The sequence below is a fragment of the Pristiophorus japonicus genome, chromosome 13, assembly GCF_044704955.1.
Source record: "Pristiophorus japonicus isolate sPriJap1 chromosome 13, sPriJap1.hap1, whole genome shotgun sequence".
Lineage (NCBI taxonomy): Eukaryota > Metazoa > Chordata > Chondrichthyes > Pristiophoridae > Pristiophorus > Pristiophorus japonicus.
In genome coordinates, this window is record NC_091989.1 from 80,721,554 (window position 1) to 80,740,583 (window position 19,030).

The window sequence follows — 19,030 nt, forward strand, 5'->3', positions numbered from 1 at the left end:
CAATCTACATTCCATTATCCTCAGCAAACAATTCAGTAATTTATCACGGAAACAAAAATGGGGAGGATGTAAAACAGGCTGCTGACTCGCTATCACCCATCTACCCCGATAATTCTTGGCTTTAGTGTGTCATGTACACACATTATTTGTTGGGGAACCCTGTTTTTGTTCGATTCGCTCTACTTATTTCCCACATTACAACAGTGACTACACTTCAGAAAGTACTTCATTGGCTATAAAGCGCTTTGGGACGTCAGGCGCTATATAAATGCAAGTTTTTCTTTTCTTTTATTAAGGTGCAGGGTGATAAGATGGGGAATGGAACATTTCCTGGTTCTGAGATACAGTGTGGGGCTCCCTCTACTCCTCACCTTGACCCCATTGTACCAGTGTGACATGTGACCTTGTCCGCCCCACACCAGCTCTCTTTGTAGCTTGCTGATCATTAGGTCAATTGATGCGACACTCTGATTAGATGTGCAGACTGAGTTGAAACCCTGGAAATCCAAGTTGTCTTGCCCTTAGGCCCCGCAGAGACAGGAGCCTGTGACAGAACCACATCATGGCAATTGTAGCTTACACCCTGCCCTCGTGGAACCCAGAATGCACCCATGACTGTGAGGCACAAGTGGTTAAAAAAAATCATCAAACAAAATGAATTCATTGTTTGCCGTGTTTTATACATCATCATCATCATCATAGGCAGTCCCTCGGAATCGAGGAAGACTTGCTTCCACTCCCAAAGTGAGTTGTTTGATTGCTGAACAGTCCAATACGAGAGCCACAGACCCTGTTACAGGTGGGACAGACATTCGTTGGAGGAAGGGGTCGGTGGGACTGGTTTGCTGCGCGCTCCTTCCGCTGCCTGCGCCTGGCCTCTTCATGCTCCTTGCGTCGAGACTCAAAAAGCTCAACGCCCTCCCGGATGGACTTTCTCCACCTTGGACGGTCTGCGGCCAGGGTCTCCCAAGTATCAGTGGTGATGTCGCACTTTACCAGGGAGGCTTTGAGGGTGTCCTTATAACGTTTCCGCTGTCCTCCTTTGGCTCGTTTACCATGAAGGAGCTCCTCATAAAGCATTTGCTTAGGGAGTCTCGTATCTGGCATGATACAACTTGATCAATTAAATACTAATGTTCCACAAACTGCAATGAGGCTGGCAGTGGATATTATGGGGTACTTTGATGGTGGAGCTGGGGTCAGTGCAGCTGGAGCATGACGACTAACCACTTGCTCATTAATTATTAGTTCCTGGGATGTGAGCGTCGCTGGCAAGGCCGGCATTTATTGCCCATCCCTCATTGTCCTTGAGAAGGTGAGCCACCTGCTTGAACTGCTGTAGTCCGTGTGGTGAAGGTGCTCCCACGGTGCTGACTTTGTCATAGAGGTTTGGTACAACTGAGTGTCTTGCTGGGCCATTTCAGAAGGCAGTTAAGAGTCAGCCACATTGCTGTGGGTCTGGAGTCACATGTAGGCCAGACCGGGTAAGGACGGCAGGTTTCCTTCCCTAAAGGGACATTAGTGAACCAAATGGATTTTTAAACACAATCTGGTAGTTGCATGGTCACCATTACCGACACTTGCTTTTTATTTCAGATTTATTTAATTAACTGAATTTAAATTCTCCAGCTGCCGTGGTGGGATTTGAACTCCTGTCTCGGGATCATTAGTCCAGGCCTCTGGATTATTGGTCCAGTTACATAATCACATATGTTCCAATCATACTGAAACAAACCGCTAAGACTTCAAGAGCTATTCTTGTTTTCAAGTAGATACTGCAATTAAATGGTGTTGCAATCGAGACAAATCTGTTGTTTTTGCTTTTGGTGCTGTTTAATATTACTTACTAAATTTGACGCACATGGTCTGTCAATGTGGTGTTCACTGTCAGTTGGAGATAGTATGGTATGATCCCGTGCTATTTAGTGTGTGTACTGAAGTGGTTTACTGTTATCCAGAGATCCAGTATCTCAGATACTCTGGGGGAGAAATTGGGTCGCGCCTCAGTTGGGGCGGCAAGCCAGGCGGAGCGGTAATTTTAGCGCCTTGAAAATGTTTGCGCCTCCCGCTGAGAAATTTGTCGGGATTGGGTGAGGAGCTGAAGGTGCCGCAAAATCAGCCGTTGCACACGTGACCTGGGGGTGCTAACGGAAATGTCGCCGCTAAATTTAATCAATCCATTCCGCATGCAATCCTATCTCCGATTGCGATCCCGGGAAAAGCCGAGTCTTAAAGGCGTCGCATAGTAATGCACCCATTAAAGTTTTCAACATCACTTGTTTCCAAGCTGTGCTGTTATGACTGTCGGCCGCTGCAAACTGGGAGGCTCACGCACCGTGCTGTGTGTAAACGTTGCACTGACTGTGACCTCTGAGAGAAGCCCTTCCTCATCCCTTTAATTAGCCACCAGTTCACAACTCTGCAAGCCTGGACCAACTGTGTTCCCAGACATTGTATTGGCAGGCATTCAATGAGGCACACGCACTGAATGTACCGACCGGGGCGCAAGCGTGAACGTTGCACCAGGAATAGGTCAGGATCGGAGTGATCGTCAACAGCCAAATGCTAGCGGTTAGCGCCCTTGGTGAGCATCTAATGAATTTCCCGTCAGGGCGCTAAATGCTGCGCTCCCGGTCGCTAAGCTCTCATGCTCCCATTAACGCCTCCTCTGGCTGCTAACTGGGGCTATAGACGACCCAAAATCCAGCCCTTTGCACTTACTTTGTACTCGAGTTAAGCTTCAGTTTGTAACAAACATAAGGGGGACAACTGAAGACAGAGAAGCAGTGAAAGATTTTTAAATTGGCCACCTCCCACTGCGGAATGATCTTCAGGCCGAGGAGCCCTGGTGCTGGTGACCAGCTGCCGTCACGCTCCTGCCTCAGGCTGATTCCAGCATGAGGCCATGCCAGGGTGCGGAGTGAGCAGTACCAGGAGCACATAAGAACATAAGAAATAGGAGCAGGAGTAGGCCATACAGCCCCTCGAGCCTGCTCCGCCATTTAATATCATGGCTGATCCGATCATGGACTCAGGTCCACTTCCCTGCCCACTCCCCATAACCCCTTATCCCCTTATCGGTTAAGAAACTGTCTATTTCTATCTTAAATTTATTCAATGTCCCAGCTTCCACAGCTCTCTGAAGCAGCGAATTCCACAGATCCACAACCCTCTGAGAGAAGAAATTTCTCCTCATCTCAGTTTTAAATGGGCGACCCCTTATTCTAAGATTATGCTCCCTAGTTCTAGTCTCCCCCATCAGTGGAAACATCCTCTCTGCATCCACCTTGTCAAGCCCCTTCAAAATCTTATATGTTTCAATAAGATCACCTCTCATTCTTCTGAATTCCAATGAGTCGAAGCCCAGGCTACTCAACGACGGTGGAAACTCCTCTCCCCACAGGCACAGGGCTCTCATATCGGGAGAAAGGCTGAGCTGTAAGAGACCTTTGGCCAGACCTAGAGTTTTCAGAAATATTACCTGGATGGAGTTGCCCAGGGTACGGATGCAGTCAGACTCGGTGAGCTTGCAGATGTGCAGCTTGTTGGACTTCTCCAAGTTTCTGACCCACTTGTTAGCCTGGCCCTGCGGGTCGATCATGAGCGGCCAGCGCTGGGCCCAGGTGACGATGATGGCGTTGTCCACCGAGAATCTGAGTGGACAGGAACGTTGCATGAGATTTTCGCACCACTTCATTCTCAACGTCCTGTCAGAGCGATCGGGAAGGAAATACTTACATGTCCCGCGGCAGTCCGTGCAGTTGCCACTCCATGATGTTCACCGGCTCCCCCAAGGTATTCGACAGGGAGAAGATGTCGGACACTGGGATTCGTTTCTGCTTGCACATACTCAACCATTCCTTCAGCACGTCCTGCCATAGAGGGACAACAGCAACACAACATGTGAAACCTTGGCCAGATGCATTTCCTGCAGCTGAGCACCGATTTAAGCAGTGCCCATGTGCAGCTATGTGTCATATACACACCACTAGGTCCGTGCAGCAGAGCAGGTCTCCAGTTGTCTTGGTTAATCCTTGCCACTGGACCAAGACCTCGCTCTGTGAAGCCCGTGTGGTGGCTGGTGTGAAACGGCCACCCCACTTTAAAAGAATCCACACACAGGCATCTTCCACCCTTCAGGATGTAGTTCAGGATCTGGAATATTAGTTCCTTCATTGGAACACCTGTGAACTTTTTGACATGGAAGCAAGTCATCCTCGATTCGAGGGACTGCCTATGATGATGATGACCCACCAAAGGGTCTATTTACAACAACAACTTGAATTTATATAGCGCCTTTAACATAGTGGACTTTCAAAAGGCTTTTGACAAGGTCCCGCACAAGAGATTGGTGTGCAAAATCAAAGCACATGGTAATGGGGGTAATGTACTGGCGTGGATAGAGAACTGGTTGGCAGACACGAAGCAGAGAGTCGGGATAAACGGGTCCTTTTCAGAATGGCAGGCAGTCACTAGTTACAATATACCTTAACGATTTAGATGTAGGAATTGAGTGTAATATCTCCAAGTTTGCAGATGACACTAAACTAGGTGGCGGTGTGAGCTGTGAGGAGGACGCTAAGAGGCTGCAGGGTGACTTGGACAGGTTAGGTGAGTGGGCAAATGCACGGCAGATACAGTATAATGTGGATCCATTTTGGGGGCAAAAACACGAAGGCAGAATATTATCTGAAAGGCGGCTGATTAGAAAAAGGGAGGTGCAACGAGACCTGGGTGTCATGGTTCATCAGTCATTGAAAGTTGGCATGCAGGTACAGCAGGCGGTGAAGAAGGCAAATGGTATGTTGGCCTTCATAGCTAGGGGATTTGAGTATAGGAGCAGGGAGGTCTTACTGTGGTTGTACAGGCCTTAGTGAGGCCTCACCTGAAATATTGTGTTCAGTTTTGGTCTCCTAATCTGAGGAAGAACGTTCTTGCTATTGAGGGAGTGCAGCGAAGGTTCACCAGACTAATTCCAGGGATGGCTGGACTGTCATATGAGGAAAGACTGGATCAACTGGGCCTTTATTCACTGGAGTTTAGAAGGATGAGAGGGGATCTCATAGAAACGTATAAGATTCTGACGGGACTGGACAGGTTAGATGCGGGTAGAATGTTCCCGATGTTGGGGAAGTCCAGAACCAGGGAACACAGTCTTAGGATAAGGGGTAAGCCATTTAGGACTGAAATGAGGAGAAACTTCTTCACTCAGAGAGTTGTTAACCTGTGGAATTCCCTGCCGCAGAGAGTTGTTGATGCCAGTTCATTGGATATATTCAAGAGGGAGTTAGATATGGCCCTTGCGGCTAAGGGGATCAAGGGGTATGGAGAAAAAGCAGGAAAGGGGTATTGAGGGAATGATCAGCCATGATCTTATTGAATGGTGGTGCTGGCTCGAAGGGCCAAATGGCCTATTCCTGCACCTATTTTCTATGTTTCTATATTTCTAAGGCGCTTCACAGAAGTGTTCTAAGACAAAATAAATAAATTTGACACCGTAAGAAGAAATTAGCGCAGGTGACCAAAAGCTTGGTCAAAGAGGTAGGTTTTAAGGAGCGTCTTGAAGGAGGAAAGAGAGGTAGAGAGGCGGAGAGGTTTAGGCAGGGAGTTCCAGAGCTTGGGGCCCAGGCAGCTGAAGGCACAGCCACCAATGGTTGAGTGATTACAATCAGGGATGCTCAAGAGGGCAGAATTTGAGGAGTGCAGACATCTCGAGTTATTGTGGGGCTGGAGGAAATTACAGAGATAGTGAGGGGCGAGGCCATGGTGGGATTTGAAAACAAGGATGGGGATTTTGAAATCAAGGCATTGTTTAACCGGGAGCCAATGTAAGTCAGCGAGCACAATTTAAATTAAAAATCGATATCATTCCTGGTTGGCAGAGTGGCTGCAGTGTCACAACTCGGGAAATGAGGGTAGAAAGTGGGTGAATGCCCCAGCACGGGGTTAGGTTCCACATGAATGCTTATGGCACCCAGCTCTATCTCACCACCACCTCTCTCCACCCCTCCACTGCCTCTGTGTTGTCAGACTGCTTTGACGACTTCTAGTCCTGAATGAGCTATAATTTCCTTCAATTGGGAAGACTAAAGCCTGCGGTTTCCCCTCTGCCACAAACTCCATTCCCGATCCATCGACTCCATCCATTTCTCTTTAACTGATCCAGTTTGTTCGCAATCCTGGTGTCCTACTTGACCCTGAGCTGAACTTCCGACTTATAGGAAATAGGAGCAGGAGTAGGCCATTGGGCCCCTCGAGCCTAATCCACCATTCAATAATATCATGGCTGATCTTTTACCTCAACTACACTTTCCTGCCCATATCTTTTGATTCCCTTAAAGTCCAAGACCGCCGACTTCAACCTCTGTAACATCGCCCGATTCTACCCCGGCCTCAGCTCATCTGCTGCTGAAGCCCTCATCCATGCCTCTGTTACCTCTAGTCTTGACTATTCCAATACTCCCCTGGCCGGCCTCCCACATTCTACTCTCCGTAAACTTGAGCTCATCCAAAACTCTGCTGCCCCTTGTCCAACTCGCTGCAAGGCCCGTTGACCCATCACCCCTGTTGTTGGGAATGAAGGAAGTTGTCCGGCGGGCCTGCCATTGGATTCCTGCCCTGCCGTGTGTTTTCCTCGGCCTAGCCTACCTGGGGAGGCAGCTAACTGTTCCTTCCCCTCCTGCCGGGGGACAGACGGCCTGGAAAGCTGCCCGACTCCACACTGCCACCTGCCTGTGCAGCCCCGTCCGCCCCGCCCCACCCGGCCCAACTCCCTCCGCCCCGCTCCCTCCACCCAGCCCCACCCCGCCCAACTCCCTCCGCCCAGCCCCACCCCACTCCCTCCGCCCAGACCCACCCCGCCCAACTCCCTCCGCCCAGCCCCACCCCGCCCAACTCCGTCCGCCCCGCCCCACCCCGCCCAACTCCCTCCACCCAGCCCCACCCCGCCCAACTCCCTCTGCCCCACCCCGCCCAACTCCCTTCCCCCCCCCAGCCCATCCTGCGCAACTCCGTCCGCCCCTCCCCACCCCGCCCAACTCCCTCCACACAGCCCCACCCCGCCCAACTCCCTCCGCCCAGCTCCACCCCGCCCAACTCCCTCCGCCCAGCCACACCCCGCCCAACTCCCTCCGCCCAGCCCCACCCCGCCCAACTCCCTCCGTCTTGCGCCGCCCCGACCTGCCCGGCCCCGCGGCACTGCCAGGAATGGAGCAGTGGCCTGGAGGCAGTGGTTCAGTGCCAGGCCCTTTGATCTTCGGGCACCTGAGACCTTTGGAAACCACCTCCACCTCTTTGAGAGCTGCGGTGGGGATCCCTCTTCAACCCCACTGCACCTTCCTCCCCTCTGACAGCAGTGGGCTTCCTCTTGGGCAGCACAGATCTCACCGGGAGCGTGCCCTGCGTATTGAATGGGGCCCAAGGAGGAGAGTAGGTCGAGGGTCCCTGTCAGGTGAGGATAGTGGACGGAGGTCTCACCCTGACCCTCCTCGGGCAGAGTCAGGAAACTCCCGCCTTGCGTGTGCATCTCACTAATATTTACATCAGGTCATTAACTATTACCAGACCTTTCAAATTCATCCAGCAAGCAATGCTACCTTCTCAATTACTTCTGGATAGGGATAGGAAAGGACTAGCCTTTCCCTCATGCTAGTCCCCATGTAATGGAAGGCCACGGGCCAGACAGCACTGAACAGTGGCCAACAACCATCACTTTGGTCGGACTTGCACAGGCACGATGGGCCGAATGGCCTCCTTCTGTGCTGTAAGCTGCTTCATTTTTGCTGCTGGAATGATTTGATTGACTGCCCAAGTAGCCAAGATAATAAAGCAGGGTAATATTCCACAAATGCAGCAGTAAGTGGAAGCCAAACATTGTTCCTTATTCTGTTATCAGTCACACATTGAATGATATTAAACGTTTCAGTTGCACTGAAGAGCCTTGCCTCACCTGTCGGAACTCTGGGGTGAAGGGGCCGAGATAGGCCACCACACTGGCACTCAGTAATACATCGCCAATAATATTCTGGTATGTGTCTTCCAGATGTTCTGCAATATCAGTCCAGCGTTCCTTCTCCCCTCCAAGGCCATTGATCAGCTTCTCAGCACGCTCCAGCTTCAGCCTGAAAACAATACGAGGCAGTGAGGGGGCGTTACACCAGCCAAGCGAAACAGAGCAATAACCAAAGGAAGACAACAAGCTCCCATCCTGCTCACTCAGGTGTTTCTGGCAAACTGCCCAACCCCAATCCCCCTCCTACTCCCGCCCCCCTCCCCCTCTGACTCCTCCCCCTCCTACTTCCCTCCCCCTCTGACCCCCTCCCCCTCCGACCCCTCCCCCTCCGACTCCCCTCCCCCTCTGACCCCCTCCCCCTCCGACCCCCCTCCCCCTCCAATCCCCCTCACCCTCCAATCCCCCTCACCCTCCGATCCCCGTCCCCCTACAACCTCCGTCCTCCTCCTGCCTCCATCCCACTCATATAACAACCATGGATCCCTTCATTCTTTCCTCAATTAAGGGCTTGCACATTTGTTTGTTGGAAGATTCCATAGATTGTGTAATTTACCATAATTAGTGACAGTTTATTTGGGTGGCTGGGGGTTTCGGGAGGGAATACCGGATGGCGGGACAAGATAGCTTAAGGCAGTCATTTGTCATACATTGCTCTCCATCCCAGCGACCTCGGCCTCCGAGTCTCAGTGTGAAGGTGGAGCAAGCCTTTCGGTTTGTGGTAATGTTCCCGCCCCTGAGTCAGAAGGTGCAGAGTTCGATCCCGCTCCAGATCGTCACAGTGAGTGGAGACCGGCTTAGAATTCTGGCTCCACATCATATTAGTTGCATTCAGACACCACATTATATGGAAAACTGAATATGAATAGGGATCGGGCAGGAAAACGGAGTTGATTTAGAAGTTCAGCCATGATCTTATTGAATGGCGGAGCAGGCTCAGGAGGCCACATGACTTACAAAGAACATAAGAAATAGGAGCAGGAGTAGGCCGTACGGTCCCTCGAGCCTGCTGCACCCTTCAATACGATCATGGCTGATCTGATCATGGACTCAGCTCTACTTCCCCGCCCGCTCCCCATAACCCTTGACTCCCTTTCGCTCAAAAATCTGTCCATCTCTACCTTAAATATATTCAATGACCCAGCCTCCACAGCTCCCTGGGGCAGAGAATTCCACAGATTTACAACCCTCTGAGAGAAGAATTTCTCCTCATCTCAGTTTTAAATGGGTGGCCCCTTATTCTGAGACTATGCCCCCTAGTTTTAGTTTCCCCTATGAGTGGAAATATCCTCTCTGCATCCACCTTGTCGAGCCCCCTCATTATCTTACATATTTCGATAAGATCACTTCTCATTGATCTGAACTCCAATGTGTATAGGCCCAACCTACTCAACCTATCTTCATAAGTCAACCTCCTCATCTCTGGAATCAAACAAGTGAACTGTTGTATATGAATAAAGAGTCTGACTGGATACTGTGAGCTCAAAGTAAAGTGTGACCTTAGTCTTTTATTGCAGGTCTCCAGAGTACCTCTGCAGCCTGTGAGGCCTCCTTAAGTACCTGTGCTCCCAAAGTATTGTGGGATCCCTTGAGATTCCAGGGGATGAGCCCTCTGGTAGCTGTACAACACTCCCCCTGCCCAAAGTCAACAGTGTAACTATTTACAAGGTGAGTCGATCTGGAGCCTTTCTTGCCCTGGTTGATCGTCTCGGTGCAAATGCTGGTTTTGGTGAATCGTTTGTTGGGCCCTCGCTGGGCTACTATACAGCTGGCCTTGCTGGGCTGCCTGGTGTGGTGAGTCCTGCTGGGCTGCTGTGGGTGAAGGGTTCTGCTTCATGGACAACTGTGGTGGTTGCCACTGGTGTGTGTGTTGGGTGGTCAAAGAAGGTAGGGTCCAAGGTGGGTTGCTCAGGATAGTCCGTGAATCTGAGTTTGATTTGGTCCAAGTGTTTCCTGTAGATGAGTCCATTTGAAAGTTTGACCTGAAACACCCTGCTCCCCTCTTTGGCCACAACAGTGCCGGGAAGCCACTTAGGACCTTGTTCATAATTCAATACAAATACAGGATCATTGATTTCAATTTCGCGTGACATATTTGCGCTATCATGGTATGCACTTTGTTGAAGCCGCCTGCTCTCTACCTGTTCATGTAGATCAGGGTGAACTAACGAGAGCCTTGTCTTAAGTGCCCTTTTCATGAGCAGTTCAGCAGGTGGAATCCCAGTGAGCGAGTGGGGTCTCGTGTGGTAGCTAAGCAGAACTCTGGATAGGTGAGTCTGCAGTGAGCGTTCAGTTACCCTCTTCAAGCCCTGCTTGATAGTTTGCACTGCTCTCTCTGCCTGACCATTGGATGCTGGTTTGAACGGGGCAGATGTAACATGTTTGATCCCGTTACAGGTCATGAACTCTTTGAACTCGTCACTGCTACAAAATGGCCCATTGTCGCTCACAAGGACATCAGGTAGTCCGTGCGTGGCAAACATGGCCCGTAGGCTTTCAGTGGTGGCAGCGGACGTGCTTGCCGACATTATCTCACATTCAATCCATTTGGAGTACGCATCTACAACCACAAGGAATATTTTACCCAAAAATGGGCCTGCATTGTCGACATGGACCCTGGACCACGATTTGGAGGGCCAAGACCATAAACTAAGTGGTGCCTCCCTGGGTGCATTACTTAACTGCGAACATGTGTTACATCTGTGCACGCAGGACTCTAAGTTTGCATCGATACCGGGCCAACACATGTGGGATTTGGCTATCGATTTCATCATTACGATGCCTGGATGGGTACTGTGGAGGTCACTGATGAAAGTGTCTCTGCCCTTCTTGGGGACCATTACCCGATTGCCCCACAGAAGGCAGCCTGCCTGTATAGACATTTCATTATTGCGCCACTGGTACGGCTTTATCTCTTCCTGCATTTCCATTGGGACACTGGACCAGCTCCTGTGAAGCACACCATTTTTTACTCGGGACAGTAAGGGGTCCTGGCTCATCCAGGTTCTAATCTGTTGGGCTGTGACGGGCGATTGCTCACACTCGAATGCTTCCATAACCATGGCTAGATCTGCGGGCTGCCGTTGCCCACCCCCGGGCAACAGGAAAACAGGGATATTAGTGGCTTATGGTCCATTTCCAATTAAAATTTTAGCCCAAACAGATATTGATGCATTTTCTTTACCCCATAGACACACGCTAACACTTCTTTTTCAATCATGCTGTAGGCTCTCTCAGCCTTAGACAGACTTCTGGATGCATAAGCAACCGGTTGCAATTTCCCAGATTCATTAGCTTGTTGCAATACACACCCGACTCCATATGACAACGCATCACATGCTAGTACCAAATGCTTACATACAACACAAGCAATTTGTTTGAGCATAACAATTTTCTAGCTTTTACAAAGGCATTTTCTTGGCTTTTGCCCCAAACCCATTTGTCCCCTTTACGCAGTAAGGCATGCAATGGTTCTAACAGTGTGCTGAGACCCGGTAATAAGATACCAAAGTAGTTCAGAAGTTCTAGAAACGACCGCAGCTCCATCACGTTCTGCGGCCTTGTTGCGTTCTCGATTGCCTCCATCTTCGAACTGGTGGGCCTGATGCCGTCCGCCGTGATCCTCCTCCCCAGGAACTCCACTTCAGGCGCCAGGAAAACGCACTTCGAGCGTTTCAACCTGAGCCCCACGCGGTTGAGTCAACTTAGAACCTCCTCCAGGTTCTGCAGATTCTCGATTGTGTCCCGACCTGTAAACAAGATGTCGTCCTGGAAGACCACCGTGGCGGGACCGACTTCAGTAAACTTTCCATGTTTCTCTGGAATATCGCTGTGGCTGATCGAATTCCAAATGCGCATCTGTTATAAATGAAGAGACCTTTGTGCGTGTTGATGCAGGAGAGGCCCTTCAATTACTCCTCCAGCTCCTGCATCATGTAGGCCAAGGTCAAGTCCAGCTTCATAAACGTCTTTCCTCCCGCCAGCATAGCAAAAAGCTCGTTATCCTTTGGTAGTGGGTAACATTGAAACATAGAAACATAGAAACATAGAAAATAGTTGCAGGAGTAGGCCATTTGGACCTTCGAGCCTGCACCGCCATTCAATGAGTTCATGACTGAACATGCAACTTCAGTACCCCATTCCTGCTTTCTCGCCATACCCCTTGATCCCCCTAGTAGTAAGGACTACATTTAACTCCTTTTTGAATATATTTAGTGAATTGGCCTCAACAACTTCCTGTGGTAGAGAATTCCACAGGTTCACCACTCTCTGGGTGAAGAAGTTTCTCCTCATCTCAGTCCTAAATGGCTTACCCCTTATCCTTAGACTGTGACCCCTGGTTCTGGACTTCCCGAACATTGGGAACATTCTTCCTGCATCTAACCTGTCCAAACCCGTCAGAATTTTAAACGTTTCGATGAGATCCCCTCTCATTCTTCTGAACTCCAGTGAATACAAGCCCAGTTGATCCAGTCTTTCTTGATATGTCAGTCCCGCCATCCCGGGAATCAGTCTGGTGAACCTTCGCTGCGCTCCCTCAATAGCAAGAATGTCCTTCCTCAAGTTAGGAGACCAAAACTGTACACCAAGACCCTGTACAACTGTAGTAACACCTCCCTGCCCCTGTATTCAAATCCCCTCGCTATGAAGGCCAACATGCCATTTGCTTTCTCAACCGCCTGCTGTACCTGCATGCCAACCTTCAATGACTGATGTACCATGACACCCAGGTCTTGTTGCACCTCCCCTTTTCCTAATCTGTCACCATTCAGATAATAGTCTGTCTCTCTGTTTTTACCACCAAAGTGGATAACCTCACATTTATCCACATTATACTTCATCTGCCATGCATTTGCCCACTCACCTAACCTATCCAAGTCACTCTGCAGCCTCATAGCATCCTCCTCGCAGCTCACACTGCCACCCAACTTAGTGTCATCTGCAAATTTGGAGCTACTACATTTAATCCCCTCGTCTAAATCATTAATGTACAATGTAAACAGCTGGGGCCCCAGCACAGAACCTTGCGGTACCCCACTAGTCACTGCCTGCCATTCTGCAAAGTACCCATTTACTCCTACTCTTTGCTTCCTGTCTGCCAACCAGTTCTCAATCCACATCAGCACACTACCCCCAATCCCATGTACTTTAACTTTGCACATTAATCTCTTGTGTAGGACCTTGTCGAAAGCCTTCTGAAAGTCCAAATACACCACATCAACTGGTTCTCCCTTGTCCACTCTACTGGAAACATCCTCAAAAAATCCCAGAAGATTTGTCAAGCATGATTTCCCTTTCACAAATCCATGCTGACTTGGACCTATTATGTCGCCTCTTTCCAAATACGCTGCTATGACATCCTTAATAATTGATTCCATCATTTTACCCACTACCTGCAGGGCGAAACGATTGATAGTTACTTTGTAATCACCACAGATTCTGACGGTGCCATCTCCCTTGAGGATTGGAACAATAGGACTGGCCCAATTGTTGAATTCGATCGGCGAAATGATGCCCTCTCATTGCAGCTGGTCCAGCTCGATCTCTATCCTTTCTCTTATCATGTACGGTACTGCTCTCGCCTTGTGATGGATGTGTCGCGCCCCCGGAATTAGGTGGATCTGCACTTTTGCTCCTTAGAACTTCCCGATGCCTGGTTCGAACAGCGAAGGGAACTTGTTTAAGACCTGGGCACACGAAGTGTCGTCAGTGGGCAAGAGCACTCTGACGTCATCCCAGTTCGAGCGTATCTTTCCCAGCCAGCTCCTGCCGAGCAGCTTGGACTATCGCCCGTTACCACCCAGAGTGTTAACTTGTGCACCGCTCCATCGTAGCACTGCTGATTACGGGAGTCAATTCCTTTGTGTAAGTTCTCTGTTTCATGCGAATCGGAGTCAAGACTGGCCTTGAGGCCTTGCTGCACCACAATTTTTCAAAAGTCTTTTTACTCATAATGGACTGGCTCGTGCCCGTGTCCAGCTCCATTGACACTGGGAGTCCATTTTATTCAACCTTCAGCATTATCGGGGGACACTTTGTGGTAAATGTGTGCACCTCATATACCTCTGCCTCCTTGGTCTGAGGCTCTGGTTCGCCGTGATCCGCTGTGGATCTGTCCTCTTCTGCAACATGGTGGTTTGCAGGATTAACCGGGTTTTCAGCTCGCCTGCACATACGTTGGAGGTGTCCCATTGTTCCACAGCACTTTCAAACGTACCCTTTGAAGCGGCATGAATGGAAATGATGATCACCCCCCACAGCGCCAACAAGGTGATAATGGCATTGCATTCATCACCCTTGATGGCGGACTCTGATATATCTGTGGATGTGCAGCTGCAGGCATGTGGGGCCTGCCGTCTATGTGATTTGAAAACAACATCACTTTGTTCACAGTACTTGTAGCAGAACTCGTGTGCTGAGAGATTTGCTTAGTATTGTCACTGTTGGCAATGAATGCCTGGGCTATCACTATGGCCTTATTCAAGGTTGTGGTCTCTACAGTCAAAAGTTTGTGAAGTATGGTTTCGTGGTCAATGCCAAGTATGAAAAAGTCTCTGAGCATGTGCTCCAAATGTCCTTCAAATTTGCAATGTCCTGCAAGGCATCTTAGCTCGGCGACATAACTCGCCACTTCTTGGCCTTCAGACCTTTTGTAGGTGTAGAACCGGTACCTCGCCATCGGGTTTAGATGCTCCTGGACCAGTGTGCACAAATCATCGTACAATTTCTCTGTGGGTTTCGCTGGAGCAAGCAGATTTTTCATGAGGCCATACGTTGGTGCCCCGCAGACGGTGAGGAGAATCGCCCTTCGTTTGGTAGCATTCGCTTCTCCTTCCAGCTCTTTGGCCACGAAGTATTGGTCGAGTCGCTCCACGAAGGTTTCTCAATCATCTCCCTCTGAGAATTTCTCCAGGATGCCTACTGTTCTCTGCATTGTTGGGTTCGTCATCTGTATCTCGTCGTCAGTTGTTATATGTGAATAAAGAGTCTGACTGGATACTGTGAGCTCAAAATAAAGTGTGACCGTAGTCTTTTATTGCAGGTCTCCAGAGTGCCTCTACAGCCTGTGAGGCCTCCTTAAGTACCTGTGCTCCAGGGGATGAGCCCTCTGGTGGCTGTACAAGGTATATACAAGTTTACATACATAACATGAACCTTCTCTGAACAGCTTCCAATGCAAATATATCATTCCTTAAATACGGAGACCAAAACTGCACGCAGTACTCCAGGTGTGGCCTCACCAATACCCTGTCCAGTTGTAGCAGGACTTTCCTGCTATTATACTGTAACCCCCTTGCAATAAAGGCCAACATTTCATTTGCCTTCCTGATCTTGCTGTACTTGAATATTAACATTTTGTGTTTCATGCACAAGGACCCTCAGGTCCCTCTGTACTGCAACACTTTGCAATTTTTCTCCATTTAAATTAGAATTTGTTTTTCTATTATTTCTGCTAAAGTGGATAACCTCACATTTTCCCATATTATACTCCATCTGCCAGATTTTTGCCCACTCACTGAGCCTGTCTACATCCCTTTGCAGATTTTGTGCATTCTCCTCACAATTTGCTTTCCCACCCATCTTTGTATCATCAGCACACTTGGCTACATTACACTCCTGCTCCTGTTTATTATGAAAAACTTGCATTTATATAGCATCTTTCATGACCTCAGGACGTCTCAAAATGCTTTACAGCCAATGAAATATTTCTGAAGTGTAGTCGCTGTTGTGATGTCAGAAATGAAGCAGCCAAATGGCATACAAGTTCTCACAAACAGTACCTGAGAGGGCAGACCAGAGTGGGCTTTGGTATAACGTCTCATCCAAAAGACGGCACTCCATCAGTATTCATCATCATCATCATAGGCAGTCCCTCGGAATCGAGGAAGACTTGCTTCCACTCCTGAAGTGAGTTCTTTGATGGCTGAACAGTCCAATACGAGAGCCACAGACTCTGTCACAGGTGGGACAGATAGTCGTTGAAGGAAGGGGTGGGTGGGACTGGTTTGCCGCACACTCCTTCCGCTGTTTGCGCTTGACCTCTTCATGCTCTCAGCGTTGAGACTCGAAGTGCTCAATGCCCTCCCGGATGTACTTTCTCCACTTAGGGTGGTCTTTGGGCAGGGACTCCCAGGTGTAAATGGTGATGTTGCACTTTATCAGGGAGGCTTTGAGGGTGACATTGAAATGTTTCCGCTGCCCACCTTTGGCTCATTTGCCGTGAAGGAACTCCGCATAGAGCACTTGTTTTGGGAGTCTCGTGTCTGGCATGTGAACTATGTGGCCTGCCCAGCGAAGTTGATCGAGTGTCACCAGTGCTTCAATGCTGGGAATGTTGGCCTGGACGAGGACACAGATGTTGGTGCGCCTGTCCTCCCAGGGCATTTGCAGGATCTTGTGGAGACATCGTTGGTGATATACCTCCAGCGACTTGAGGTGTCTTCTGTACATCGTTCATGCATCAGTATTGCACTGGAGTGTCAGCCTAAATTATTGGCTCAAGTCCCTGGAGAGGGACTTGAACCTATGGCCTTCTGACTCAGAGGCAAGAGTGCTATCGACTGAACCTCAGCTGACAGTGTAACTAATGAGAAGTATTTCTACTGGAGGGTACAGAATGGTCTGGTGCTTTCAGGATGATAATGAATCAGAGCTCCAAAACAGTATGGTGAATAGGCTCGAATGTTTGGCAACAAAACAATACTCCCAGGAGAAGCAGAGCTGGTTTGATTTATTTCTAAGTGTTTGCACACACCAGTAGATATTACTATGCAGCTCGTTGATGCTCCAGAGCATTATCCAGTGTGTGGTGTAAGACTACGGCATTTTTTTCATCTCATCTTTCTGCTAATAACTGTGTTTGCAAACTGCTCCAAGGTGGCTGAAACTGATTTGACCATTTTTAGTGACCCACAAGGCTGTGCAAATTCAAAAGACTTTCTCATGAGTTTAACACTTCACAGCTGCAAAAGACTTGTCTGGGAACTGTGGAAAAGGACTGTCCAGGAGATAAGAGAATGAAAGACCTATTCATTGTGAGAGAGCGTCCTTTGTTTCAATGCTAGAAGTATATTACGCACAGGGTGGGCAGGCAGCCAGAAAAAAGTATAAAATGGCTGTAACACGTGAGATAGGGGACTGCTGAACTCCAGAGAACTGGCAACCTGGTTAGCTGCCAAGAGAATCAGGGGGTTAAGTCTTACAATGGCTGACCACGGTCTGGTGTGAGTATCTTTGTTTCTTTGAATCACTTAGGGGTAGACAATTTTAACAGTTAAGAAATATATTAATAGGAGTAGGTTGGTGCAGTATAATTGTGCCTTTGATGCTGTCGTAAATTGCTTGTATTTCCTTTGATTATTTTAAGTAAAGATAACCCCCTGGAAAGGAGTGAGAAAAGAAACATCCTTGGTCTGTGTCTGTTGTTTTATTTTGTCTCACAAGTTTGAACTCTGTTAAGTGTAGATAAATCTTACAGGCTAAAACCTGTCTTCATTAAGTTAAGTCTTACAATAGTGTTCAGGGATTAGCGGGACTCACTGTGTCATCTCGATGCTATCTTCCAGCTGCTTCTTCTCGGTGAGCTTCTGTGATAGCTGGTTCTGGAGGACTTCCAGCTTACTCCTGATCTCCATCAGCTCGGACCTCTTCTTGTTCAGTTTCTCCATTTGGAATTTCAGCTCTTCTTCTGCTTCCGCGAGCTTCTGGCGCTTGGGAGCAACAATCTGAAAGAGAGATGTACACTGATCCAGATGGCCCCACCACCAGACAGCCCCACCACCAGATGCACCCAGCACCAGATGGCCCCACCACCAGACGGCCCCACCACCAGACGGCCCCACCACCAGACAGCCCCACCACCAGACAGCCCCACCACCCGATACCCCCACCACCAGACAGCCCCACCACCAGACAGCCCCACCACCCGATACCCCCACCACCCGATACCCCCATCACCAGACGGCCCCACCACCAGACGGCCCCACCACCAGACGGCCCCACCACCAGACAGCCCCACCACCCGATACCCCCACCACCCGATACCCCCACCACCAGACAGCCCCACCACCCGATACCCCCACCACCAGACAGCCCCACCACCAGACAGCCCCACCACCCGATACCCCCACCACCAGACAGCCCCACCACCCGATACCCCCACCACCAGACAGCCCCACCACCAGACGGCCCCATCACCCGATACCCCCACCACCAGACAGCCCCACCACCCGATACCCCCACCACCAGACAGCCCCACCACCAGACGGCCCCATCACCCGATACCCCCACCACCCGATACCCCCACCACCAGACGGCCCCATCACCCGATACCCCCACCACCAGACAGCCCCACCACCCGATACCCCCACCACCAGACAGCCCCACCACCAGACAGCCCCACCACCCGATACCCCCACCACCAGACAGCCCCACCACCCGATACCCCCACCACCAGACAGCCCCACCACCAGACAGCCCCACCACCCGATACCCCCACCACCAGACAGCCCCACCACCCGATACCCCCACCACCAGACAGCCCCACCACCAGACAGCCCCACCACCCGATACCCCCACCACCAGACAGCCCCACCACCCGATACCCCCACCACCAGACAGCCCCACCACCAGACAGCCCCACCACCAGACGGCCCCACCACCAGACAGCCCCACCACCCGATACCCCCATCACCAGACGGCCCCACCACCAGACGGCCCCACCACCAGACGGCCCCACCACCAGATGGCCCCACCACCAGACGGCCCCACCACCAGACGGCCCCACCACCAGACGGCCCCACCACCAGACGGCCCCACCACCAGACGGCCCCACCACCAGACGGCCCCACCACCAGACGGCCCCACCACCAGACGGCCCCACCACCCGATACCCCCACCACCAGACGGCCCCACCACCAGACAGCCCCACCACCAGACAGCCCCACCACCAGACAGCCCCACCACCAGACAGCCCCACCACCAGACGGCCCCATCACCCGATACCCCCACCACCAGACAGCC

The 19,030-nt window shown here is 50.4% G+C and overlaps 1 protein-coding gene across 1 annotated transcript in view; it reads right to left on the minus strand.

The window, feature by feature from the left end:
- The window catches only part of LOC139278130 (dynein axonemal heavy chain 3-like), a 485,560-nt gene that overhangs the window by 82,676 nt on the left and 383,854 nt on the right, over positions 1-19,030 (minus strand). The window contains exons 46-49 of the mRNA XM_070896786.1: positions 17,549-17,733; positions 7,949-8,120; positions 3,739-3,872; positions 3,482-3,653 (exon numbers count right to left, since the gene is read on the minus strand). Of these exons, the coding sequence (XP_070752887.1) occupies positions 3,482-3,653; positions 3,739-3,872; positions 7,949-8,120; positions 17,549-17,733 (663 nt within the window). The remainder of the gene's footprint in view (positions 1-3,481; positions 3,654-3,738; positions 3,873-7,948; positions 8,121-17,548; positions 17,734-19,030) is intronic.